The sequence below is a fragment of the Rhamphochromis sp. 'chilingali' genome, assembly GCF_963969265.1.
Source record: "Rhamphochromis sp. 'chilingali' genome assembly, chromosome: 19".
Classification (NCBI taxonomy): Eukaryota; Metazoa; Chordata; class Actinopteri; order Cichliformes; family Cichlidae; genus Rhamphochromis; species Rhamphochromis sp. 'chilingali'.
This window is the reverse complement of record NC_137946.1, coordinates 11,646,370-11,658,618: the sequence shown is the minus strand read 5'-3', so window position 1 is coordinate 11,658,618 and position 12,249 is coordinate 11,646,370. Positions and strand designations below refer to the sequence as shown.

Here is a 12,249-nt window from a genome sequence, read left to right as displayed (position 1 = left end):
GGAGAATGGAGTGCGTCAGTGTAGACAGATTAACGGTAGAACCACATTGCAAAAGTAAACTCCATAAAGAACATTAATTCATCTCTTATCTTGTTAATGACAATCTCACACAAACTGCTGTGCGTTCCCAGTACAGCTCTGCGTTTCCTGAAATTCTCACTGTGCTACACTTTATTTAAAGCAGCCCGTGCGGCTCGATACGACAGCTTGGTCTCCACACCTCGAAGCTGAAGCTACTGTACTGGTGCTGTTCACGTTGGATAACAAGAAGCATCCGTCAGAATACTTTGAGCATGTCCATTCAGTGCCGTTTTACACTTTTCTATGTGCAATGTCAAACTGAAGAGAAGAATGTTAATTTATAGTTTTAAATGTTTCAGAACAGATGTATATAGAGGTGTATAATAAGCCGCTGTACCATGTAATTTATATGGAAATATTTTTTTAATGAAAATGCCCTAACATTCCCTTAACCGTTTATATCAGCAGTATCTTTAAAGGGTGTCCACTATACACCACGACTGCAGTGATCACACTTTATAGTCTGTCTGCATGGGAATGTGGTGCAGAGTGGTAGCTCCTCACAAGCAGGAGGTAAAACACGAGAGCCTAACCTAACAAAGAATCTCTGTAGTATCATGCATTTACAATAACGAAGAGATTAAATAAAGAAGATGAATCCTTATTGTGGGGTGCAGAAAAAGCTCTCCAACTGTGCAGACTTCACAAGTAATTCAGCCAAAAAAAAAAAAGGGGGAAAAGTGCAATTTTCCAGGATTATCAAAATACTTCTGATGGGTAAAATCAAGTTTCATTCTCCATTTATTCATGTCTATGCTTCTACAAGTGTGGCAAAGAAACAGTAAAGGTGTTACTCAGCAGTACAGAGGTGCCATAGACAACTATAGCTGTTTTCTTTCATTATTCAATAGTTATCAATACCATACTTTCAGACGGTGGTAGTAAAATCTCTCCTTGAGTTGATTTTACAGAATCCAGGAAATATTTCGATCCATGTCTTTATACAAAATTGTTGTCTTGTTTGCCTTGCAGAGGTAGTTGAGGGAACTGCTGTTCATTGAAACGCCACTGTGCTCAATCGCGATGGTTTTGCTCTGGATGTGAGACAATGTTTTGTGTTTTTTTTTTCCTTTTCCTTGTACGTGTGTATTGCTTTGTTGAAGTTGTAAATAATCCATCCACTCAGTCAGTACTGTTGTTCCTTTTAGTCAAGTTTTAATACTTTCCCCAACAGTAGTTACCTTTTCTTTTGATGTCTGCACCTTTCACAATGCTCTTCTTCCTCCTGGATGTTGCCATTGAGTGTCACTGTTTTTGAAGGTATGTGAATTTAATCACATTTAACTTGTATTTTCCTTTTTTTTTTTTTCTGATCTGTAAAATAATGACTGACACCCTCAGTGTGAGAGTGGGCAGTCAGGTCAATGTTTTCTGTGTGAGATTTGCCAGGACATGAACAAAATAAACCTGGTATTCAGCCATTTCTGCAGTTTCAGTGCAGAAACTAACATTGAATATATTGTATAATAGAATGTAAAAAAGCAAAAACAAAAAACAAGACTTTAGGCTACATAGTTGTTTATTTTATATGTCTAATAGATTACATATGTATGTTACATGATTTTAAAATTAAAGTAATTTTGTAACAGATGAAGTGTCTTATTAGAGGAGGTGAGGCTTATTTTGCGTTCGAGTTGGTGTTGCACAGTCACTTGTATGGCTCATTTTCTTTCTGTATTTACCATCAAAATAAGCTTTAAAAGATACTGTTAACATTGTTTTAAAAGAAATTTAAAAATTAAGTTTACATTCGAAAATATCTTGATATTAATAATGATACTGAAATATTTATAAAAAATAAATCAACCTGAATATTGTGAAATATTTCAAAATAAATATTTTTAAACATATGCATGTTATTCTGAGTTTTACTTAGAATGTTATCCATCAGGAGGGATATTTCTCATCAGCTTTGAGTTCTTGGTGCAAAAAAAAAAAAAAAAAAGGGCACATTTTCATTTTCACACCACAAAGTTGTTCCCTGTGGAAACATTTTAATGGTAAAAATATACACTTCAAGTAATTAAAAAAAAAATGTTATAAATTATTTAACATTCAATGTACATATAACAGGGAATCTCTTTCTATTGCTTCTATTTTAAATAACTATTAAGTTACATGATTAATGCTGATATTTACATGCTGCGCTTGCTCTCGTGTACCTTCTAGTCAAGAGAAACCTCCGTCAACCTGTACACCTTGCTGATCATGACTTCCACCTTATCTCCACCCAGGTGACAAAGGTCAAGGATGCACACGACATGTGTGTCTTCAAGCTCACTGGCAGTTGCCAAGATTTCCTCTGCAGGAAAAAAAAACAAAAAACACACATTTTAAATATTAAGTGTAAAAGATGCATGTGTTGGCAAATGCTTCCTGAATGGACGTTGTCTCCCCCACAGTGACTACCTGGCCTGGGAAGAGTCTCTTCACTGTTGTTGGCAGTGTTGCTGAGAGGACAGAGGAAACCAGATGAAAGGCAGGACAGCATCGTGTTGCCATGTGGATCCTGAGGAAGGCCCACAGCCTGTGGCTCGCTGGAGCTAACAACAGGAATATACATAGCATCAACAGCTATCTGCTTATTAATGCCTGCCAGGGAGATAAAAACAGAAAAAAAAGTTAAGTGGGAATTAATTTCCAAATGTATGTTTTTTTTTACTCCTACTACCACCAGGTAAGCTTTGCATGATTCATAGTCCAAAGAAATTCTGATTTCTTTAATATTGGCCCCTTCTTCAGTCCCTCAGTTGAGCCACAGTATAAACCATGATTTCTTTCCTCTCCCTTTAGGTAAACCTTCCTCTCATTGCCTTCCCTTGTCAAACAAAGGGTTGGGCTGCAGGTGGGATCATCTGATATCCTCGTGTCGGTGTTGTTCCCACATCATCATAATAAATGTTGTTCCAGGTTCAACATTGCGAGTGACCAATCACATTGTTGTGACGTCATACTTTTGCGACTTCGGAAAAAAAACGCCTTAAAAAAAAAATCTACTTCACTTGCGAGAAACCGCCTCTGTCTGCCGATCCAGCAATTTCCATTCTTTGCATTTCAGGATAATGTTCTTTAATAAACAATAAGCATTATACATATTGTCCTTGCAACACTGGAATTTCATAAATGAATGAATGGCTTGGCTTGCAAAAGTATGACGTCACAACAATGTGATTGGTCACTCGCAATGTTGACCCTGGAACAACATTTATTATGATGATGTGGGAACAACACCGACACGAGGATATCAGATCATCCGGATAAGGCTCCTGTGCTCACAGAGCTCACACAGTCTGAGCTGTGTCTCTGAGATATATTACATGTATCTCTTTCTTTAAATATAGCTAAAAGAGGCAAAAACTGTTTGAAAATGAGTCTGAGGCCTGAGCTTTTGGCTTAGAGACACTATTTTGCGCATATGCTGACCTGACTGTTAATTGTTAAGAAAAAGTCTAGCAGGTCTACCTTATTGGTTTATATATCACCATTTTTCTAATATTAAAAAAGCGCTGCTCATCATTAAGGATTTTTGTTTTCACACCATTTCTAGACGTTGGTTTTCATCCATAACTGAAGGAAGACCTAGCTAACAGTGTAGGCGGGGTTACACAATGCTGTGATTCTAAAAGCGATGTTTAACTGAACAACTAAAGGAGACCAGAAGGCACAGGAGCAATGTTAAAAGAAGCAGATCAAGCCTAATAATACAAGATCATATAAATTCTGGTCTTTTCTAAAGGTGGCTCAGACCTCTGACTGTGTGATTGTGTTTCCACTGACAGTGAGTTTCCAGCTCACAATGACTCACTGATGACGCATATGTAATATAATAAAGATCTGTTTGCTTTGGCTATTCAGGACTAAATGAATAAGACCGAAGATTTTTGTCTGGTTGAGACTCTTAATAAGAAAGAAAGTAAGAAAATTTAAGAAAGAAAAAGTGTTTGCTGACATTAAAAAAAAGAGTATTATGCAGGAAATAAGACAATATTCCACTGAGGCTGAAGTGGCAGGAACAGCAAAAAGTATGTTTTTAAGTTTTGGGTGTCACCACTGGGTTACTTCACCTAATATTGTTACGTGGTAGAATCCTGGACAAAGCACAGGAGAGAGAGCGTCAGCAGTCCGCAGTGGTGTCCACCGTGTTGGCTGAAGGTTACTCCACTGCAGCAGGACGTTCTTCTCATCAAGCGTGAACCTCCGACAGATGCTGTCCTGCCACAGACCGCCTTTACACAAATGCTCGGACACTTCTTGTTGTTGCCTCACCCAGCTGCTGCTTTCCCATGATAAATCGTTAGAGTCTGGTGAGAGACAAACGTATCAGCATGGCAATATATCAGGAAGCAGAGTTTTTAAGGTGCAGCAATTCACCTGGATTTGGATTTTCAGCTTGCAGACTGAGTCCCACTTGTTGAACTTCCTCAAATGCAAAGTTGCTCTCTTCTTCCGCCTGCTCTTCACCCTCGTTTGTATTTTTATGTCCAGCGTTCCTGCAGAAGACAAATGAGCTCAGACTGGTTGATACATAAATGTTGTGTTACCTGCTGAGTTGTTGTTACCTTTTAGCTGGAATGTTACCGCAATTCAAGGAGGATTGTGTGGTTTTACTGGAAAACATGTTACATCAAATGTAATGAATGGGTTAAAATTAAATAATGACTCGGCATCAAGCTCAAAAATCTGAAAGTCAGGAGTCAATCCTACCTTATTTGAATTCTTCTTTTCCTTCTGCTCTCAGAGCTGCTGTCAGTACAGTGAGACGTTAAACTCTCCACAAAAGTCTGCTTTGTTGTTGAGGAATGACTGGGGTACGTCACAGTTTGATCACACACATCAGTGGAAGCACTGGGCACCTGCAGAAAACCAGCTGACTTGTTTTATATTGTTAATGGCAACTGCTTTTGGGAAGACGATTTAAAATAAGGTCGTTCACCTCTTTGTCTTTTAGTCCCTGTGGCTCTGGAGTTTCCATGTACTGCACTGCTGCGATCTGACCTTGGATTGCGAGTTTCTTGTGTTCTCTGTACTGCAGGGTTTCTAACTCTCTCTTCAAATCAGCTGCAGCAACCAGAGGAACTTGAGCTGAAGGGAAAGAATAAAGTCAGAACCTATGCTGACAACGAAACTAAATCATTTTTGCTGCAGGACAAAGATGTAAACACGAGTAAGGCGATATATTTTATGAAATAAAGCTGTAACACATGATCTGAAAAACAATGTAAGCTAACATGCAACTACACACACCATCAGCCATTGACTGTGTAAACATCGCTGGGGGGCGAGGGTAGCGGTAATAGCCACCAACAGCTGTTTTCTGGAGGACAACATTGTCCTTCAGAGTCTTGGTCCACTGGATGAAGCTTTTCACTCTGGGGTCATTCACGTACGGCTGACCTTTATGGTAACCTGTTGTTTAGACACATCATTTACAGTTCACTTACACAATCAATTTGCCACATTATCAGGTACTTATTGTTCCAGCTTGTTCTAACCTGTGATGAACGTCTCAGTCTCACAGCTGCTCGTGAGGTACGGCAACGAGCCTTCCACATGACAAACCCTCATCTGAGTGCAAACCAGGTAGGTCACTATGGAATAGAGGATATATTTAAAAAAAACTGGCATGCTTACAGTGTGGCAGCAGACTTGACACAGCTGACTTACTCGGACAAATATGACTGAAGATTTCTGCTTGAGAAGTGGAAAAAAGCTCCAGAATAAAAGGATGGTCAGATGTTCCATCCACTGCATGTACCCAGCGATACGTCCAGTACTTTTCTGGACCTAAAAAGGTGAACATCACCGACCAAAATAAATTCTTTCAATTATCAAAAACCACTTCCACGCAACAGACAAGATAAGAACATCTCTTACCTTTCCCTTTACCCTTCACTCTTTCAACACGGCCAACAAATGTCACCAAACCAATTATATCACATGCTGAATTGTTGGCCAGCTTCTCCAACTCTGACCTGTGAGCATCAAAAACATCATGCAGCAGCTGTTTAGGCGAAACTCAAAACAACTTCTTCATTTTGTAGAAACACAAACACGTGGGACAAACAGCAAATAGAGTCCTGCACGCCGTCTAAACACACTGTAATAAATCTAATTTCCCAAACACTTTAATAACTGATTTATTTGCAATGTTTCTACACTTGACTTCATCAAGCAAACTCTAGACTGGAATGTTCAAAATATATTGATGTTTGTAAGTTAGAAATGATGTGGTAGTTTGCAGTAATGCATAAACCAATACTTGCAGCACTGAATCCATGCCTTAGGTGCAGATAACAGAGAGATACATGTAAGGCAGTAGACTAACTAATACGGTTCTAATTCATTACCGAGCAGTGAACTGGTAGGAAATGTCAGGCAGTCCCCACTGAGGAAGTATGCTCTTTGGTGAGACCACGGTGATGACTGAAGCTGGGTTGCGAGGGTTCAGGCAGATTTCTTGGAAAAAAACACATGCAGACGACAGTTTACAGGTCTTTACAAAAACCATGTAAACACTAAATGGTGAATAAATACCAAAACAAACCCTAACCCCTAACCCAACAGAAAATTTATCAATTATATATGAAAATACAGATTCTAAGATAGTGTATTGATAATATATGGTGATTTTTTTCACAGAAAACAGTGCTACTATATTTTTAAAAATTACTGATTATCATCAGTAGTTACGTACATACCGACAGAGTTAAAGGTCTTCATTCTATGGTGGTCCATTTGGGGGCGTGACCGGTTTGAATAACTCTGTTTCAGAGTGTAATTTTGAAGGTACAACACTGTGCCAACATTCAGTCGCTGGTAAAACTCGGGACAAAGTTCATTCCAAAGCACAAGGGACATTGTGCCACTCTGGTCAGCAACTTCAAAGTATGCCTGAAATATGATGACATATGAGTTGAAAACATTTAAACTATGCTCTGTCACAACATGAACGTATATTACAAAAAACTGAGATCTTGTTCACATCACACCTGGTATGGGTAATCAATCTTGAGGCCAAACTTTCCATAATACCTTAACCTGGATTTGTGTATGATTTTCACCAGGAGAGGGAGGGGCTTCCACGTGTTTTTGAAGGATGAGTCCAGGCTAGAAAGAAGTGTAACCTTGGACACTGTTGGAATCAAGACATTACAGAAAACCCATTGTCGTTAATTTTACTAAAGTAATAGTAACTAAAACTTTTGTTTACTATAATTTTATAGAAATATATATATATGTTTCTGTATGTTTACTTTGTCTGTGTGCAAGTGTTTTACGTGAGTACATTTTAATTTTGTTAATGCAATCTACATCTGTTTTTAAGTATCTGTGTTGCTGCCCTGTTGGTCAAGTCTCCCGTTTAAAAGAGATCTTTGATCTCAATGGGACTGCATCATCAAGCATCCGATTAGTAGATGACCTGCTCTACCTCCTGAGCTCAACTCCAAAATCTAATACCTTAGGTTATTTCCCCATGTTAAGCCTTTTCCTGTGATGGTCATTTATAATCTTTTATTTTTTCTGAGGTCTAAGAGATAAATCAAAACCAACCTATCAATCAATAGAGGACATTATTTTTGGTCATGGTCATACACCACATCCTGCCTTTAAGCCACTTAATTGCCTCCTTATTTATGAGGCAATTAAGTGGCTGCAAATAGCAAAGTTCACTGCAGTGTTATAAATTATAGGTGACAGAATAATGATATAAACAACACAATGTGAGAGTGAGGGAGGGGTTGAGATAGCAGTATCTCACCGTCCAGCACAGTATCAGCTGAAGGGGATCCTGATATCCAGATGTCGCCCTCTGGGTCGTCGTTGTTCCAAAGTGACAGGTAATGTTTGCGGCTCACCTGAAGGGGGACATCACTTTGCAAGACCACGCTCCTCTCCATTCCCTGCTTGACCAGAATGGGCAGTGAACTGACAGTGTTTACACGAGCCAGCACAGCAGATCTTTTTGCAGCACATCTGAGCTGTTCAATGCAGATGTAGCCATGTCCCAGCCTCCTTTCGTTGTAAACAAAGGAGCACTGCGTGATGCTGATTTCAGACCCGGTCTTTAGGCTGTTGCTGTGCACCAGATGATTCAAACTGGGGTGAAGGAAGCATTTAGCTCGCCAGACTCCATCTGTGACTGTCACATCGTAGCTGTAGCTGTCGAGCTGCTGCCCTTTCGTTTGCTCGGACAGGTATCTCTGAAGTGCGATGACAGCGACAGGAGCTGCCTCCTCAGTTTTCAGTTTCAAGCTCTGTGTAGATGATAACCGCTCCAAAGTCCTCTGGAGGAAAGACGCTTGAGTGACACCACTCACCACTGAAGAAGAAGACGAGTTATCCTCCATCACAAATGTGTAATTAAAGCAGTTAGTTGGTCGAGTAGTTAGCCGTTTTCTGTCACTCTGTCATGTTAGCTTGTTGGCTAAAGTTGTCTTGCTAGTCTTAGCAATAACTAAACTAAACTAAATGCGTTTAACATGAAAAAAAAACTATCCGAGTTCGCCCAACAGTAGGCTTATCTTACAAGCAATGCGTCATACACAACTTATTGCATTTTCAGGAGGCTTCTTCACCTGTGAAGTTGCAGTTAACGTTAGCTAACATTACAAACATCGCGGCTTGATGGCGTCACTATTAGCCTCGAAAACCAAAACATGTACAAATACAAAGAAACACACTTAATACACAAACGCAGTTTATATGTGTAACCCTGCCATGTCAAATTATTTAATATAACTTCGAAAAGAACTGCCTACTGTACTAAAGGGAAATTCCTGCTTTCAAAATCCGCGCTTTACCTAACAAGGACCATTTGATATGACGTCACCAGAGCGCCTTGCGTAATTTTGTAGTTTTTAAAAATACAATCATGATTCCAAACGTTTTCCCTTTTAACTTACACGGAGTATTATATTTTACTGACAGGAACATGCACTTTACACATTAGAGACCAGACACGTGTTTTATATGTCCTCACCCAATAAAATGAAACATACATTCCCCCAAAATTAATTTCATATCACAGTATATAACAGAGAACACCTTGTATAAAAACTTGCTTCCTCCAGTGAAAATTAAATTAAATTAAAAAAAAATTAAATAGCATTTTTTGTTGTTGTTCATAGGTTAAAATTCAGGGATTATCCCAAAATGTCCATTTAGTAACTCAAATCTTAGAGGAAATAACTTGAAATTATTAAGTCAGAATTTTTAAATAATAACCCAAAATTTTGACAGTTTTTTTCCCAACAACAGACAGCAGCTTCCATAAACACCACTAAAGGAGCCTTCCTATTCAGTTTCATTGGATTTCTTTTAGATATCATAGCAGACTAAAACTTCCTGATATATAAGTTCATCAAATCCCTGGATGAAATTTGCTCAACAGACAAGACAAGATAAAAGAGACCTGTCTGCATTTTCCAGCATCTCATTAGATTTATTTATGTGAAAATGGAAACTGAAGCTTCAGAAACTGAACTTGTTGGCTTCTGTGTCAAAGTTGTACTCATGAGATGATAAAAGCTACAGATGCTTTAAAAACAAAAATCTCAAGGTACATAACCTACTCAGAACCTAACATTAGCAAGACAGAGACTAGCTGGTGAACACTGGAGAATTTAACAGGAAACAACAGCCTAATATTTCCCTCAGGAGCTGGAAGCCAAAAACAAACATAAAAGAGTGAATTTTGTTTTTGATGTTTGTCAGTTGGACACATATGCAGTGTGGCCAGGAAAACCTGTGATCTGTACCCCAGAGAAGAAAAGCACGGAAACTGTGCGCACTTAGCAAAGACAACGTCGAAAGGTGTATCTTCAGGGTGCTGCTCCAAACTCACTCTTTGTCTCTTTGTACTTACCTGCTCTACGTAATCTTCTTCCCTGTCCCTCTTTGTGGAGATCAAGGGAGTGGCCTCTTCTGCTCTGTGAGACACTGAGGGTTCTGGTGAGGCAGTGAGAGCAAAGAAAGCGGGAGAAATGGCAGCTCTACATCCCTCCCAAAAATCTTCATCTGGGTACTCCTGGACAAGTGGAGAAAGAGGCTACACTTCCACATTTTCATCTTCCGTGTCCAGCTCAGCCTCATCTATGAAGGAGTACCCAGAATCCTCACCGGTCCACTTTTCCCAGTCCCAAGTTCCTCGGTGTCCACATCTCGGCCAGCCTTACCTGGTCCACAAACATTTTCCACCAGGTAGGAAATGCAAAACAAAGGCTGTACTTTTTCAGGAAGCTGCGTCAGGCCCAATTACCCCAGAGACTGCTAATTAACTTCTACCGCTCCACCATTGAGAGCCTTCTGACCTACTGCTCCACACTGGTTTAACTGCTGTACTGTGGAGGACAAGAGGAAACTGCACGGCGTTTATCATCTTCGCCTATTCTAAAAGAATCTGAATGTAAATCTACATTCAATGTAGAGATGCCGAACTGTGTTTCATTCTTATTGTAATAGTGACAATAAAGATCTATTCTGTTTTATTCTATTCTATTCTAACTTTACTATTCAGTGCCACGTCGAGGTAGAAACAACCTAAATAAAAATGTTCAATGATTTTATAATTTCATCTGGAAGTGGTCTTGTTGAACTATTAGAAAAATACACTGGTCAAGCTCAGGATATTACAATATAACAATGTTGTTCTAGACACATACCTTTATTTAATGAGATGTCATAAACAAGTGTTATCAAAGCAAATCCACAATTTATTTTGAAGTGCCATCTAATTTTAATTCATCTCTTCTGGATGAAAAAAAAACCATTTTTATCAAAATTTAAAGATATATATTGTTATGGACCAATTTGAAAAACAGGAGTCGTCACAGGAATTATTAGAAAAAGTTGTTTTTTATTTATTTAACCCAAAAGGTTACATTTACAAAAACAATAAATGTTAAGCTCATAAAAGAGGTCAAAGAAACAAAACTGAACTCAGGCAAAGAACTGTGAACTTGACGAAGCAACTGACTGCCCACACAAACATAACTGACCTAAACACGAAATGACACACGAGGGTATATATAATGGTTGATCAGGTCACTATGACACAACAGGGGTAACTAAACGCAACACAATCAAGAACCGTTAAAAAAGATGCAGTACAGCCCAGTTAATAAACTAAACACCAAAGAAGAAAATCAAAAACACTAAACCCTGAACTCAAATATTTAGTTAAATACAAAAGCTCGTTTAACTAAAGAAAATACACTTTCTCCCCCCCTCCAGCAGGAAGTGGTGGTGCAGACCAACATCTTTATTCTGGCAGCTCCCAGGGATCAATGGGTGTAAGAAACCGGTAAAAGAAGCAAAGATTTGTCAGAATCCCAAAACAAAAAGAAATGAATTGTTATAAATATGTAGGTAAACTAAATGTGCACAGTAAGAAATAAAACAAATGTATTTAAACCATCAATAAACTTACTGCAAACTAAAGTGTGTCATTGTGTTTAGATGAAGGAATGACTAAAAATACATGAGACTGTAGAGATGACAGGTGACTTCAGGAGACATCCCTCAACACTGCTCCCGCTCACCATATTAGACAGCCCGGTGTCTACTGTGGAAATCTTCAAGTTCCTGGGTACCACCATCTCCCAGGACCTGAAGTGGGAGACCAACATCGCGTCCATCCTCAAAAAGACACAGCAGAGTATGTATTTCTGAGACAACTGGAAGTACAGTCTCCCACAGGAGCTGCTAATCCAGTTCTACACTGCAGTCATTGAGTCTGTCCTGTGCTCCTCCATCACAGTCTGGTATGGAGCAGCCACTAAACAGGATGGGTGCAGACTGCAGCGGACTGTACGGGCAGCAGAAAGGATCATCGGCGTCCCCCTGCCCTCCATCCAGGACCTGCACCTCTCAAGAACCAGGAAACAGGCAGGGAACATCATCACAGACTCCTCACACCTTGGACACAGACTTTTTGACCTGCCACTCTCTGGCAGACGGTACAGAAGCCTGCAGACCAGGACCACCCGACACAAGAACGGTTTCTTTCCCCTCGCCATCTCCCTCCTTAACAATTGAACTGTCACACTGCTTCAAACTGCTAGACTGCAACTGCACCTTATGTACATTCTGTGGTATTCATTTCATTTCTGTAATCCTGTATTTTCTGTATATAAGATTTAGATTAGTTATTTCATTGTTGGTTTATAC

The 12,249-nt window shown here is 39.3% G+C and overlaps 1 protein-coding gene across 2 annotated transcripts; it reads right to left on the bottom strand.

Annotated features, from left to right (window-relative positions):
* Positions 1–2,233: 2,233 nt before the first annotated feature.
* radx (RPA1 related single stranded DNA binding protein) lies at positions 2,234–8,918 on the bottom strand. 2 transcript variants are annotated; one of them, XM_080867693.1, is made up of 15 exons: positions 7,841–8,915; positions 7,071–7,213; positions 6,780–6,972; positions 6,429–6,537; positions 5,956–6,053; positions 5,746–5,865; positions 5,574–5,669; positions 5,326–5,487; positions 5,015–5,163; positions 4,786–4,934; positions 4,641–4,688; positions 4,453–4,571; positions 4,146–4,382; positions 2,491–2,673; positions 2,234–2,383 (listed from the first exon to the last, which is right to left on the bottom strand). In XM_080867693.1, the coding sequence occupies exons 1-15, from the start codon at positions 8,427–8,429 to the stop codon at positions 2,247–2,249; spliced, it is 2,532 nt and encodes an 843-aa protein (XP_080723819.1). In that variant the 5' UTR covers positions 8,430–8,915; the 3' UTR covers positions 2,234–2,246. The 2 variants fall into 2 exon arrangements, with proteins under 2 accessions (XP_080723819.1, XP_080723820.1); XM_080867694.1 differs by lacking the exon at positions 4,641–4,688 and having other exon boundaries at positions 7,841–8,918.
* Between the last annotated feature and the right edge of the window lie 3,331 nt (positions 8,919–12,249).

Bases quoted from the DNA above. Each gene is read 5' to 3' on its own strand.
- radx (XM_080867693.1), bottom strand. From the start codon at position 8,429: ATGGAGGATAACTCGTCTTCTTCTTCAGTGGTGAGTGGTGTCACTCAA. The intron at 5,670-5,745 runs GTAAGTCAGCTG...TCTATTCCATAG, and splicing joins CTTCAGTCATATTTGTCCGA to TGACCTACCTGGTTTGCACT. The intron at 2,384-2,490 runs GTAGTCACTGTG...TTTTTCCTGCAG, and splicing joins AGAGACTCTTCCCAGGCCAG to AGGAAATCTTGGCAACTGCC.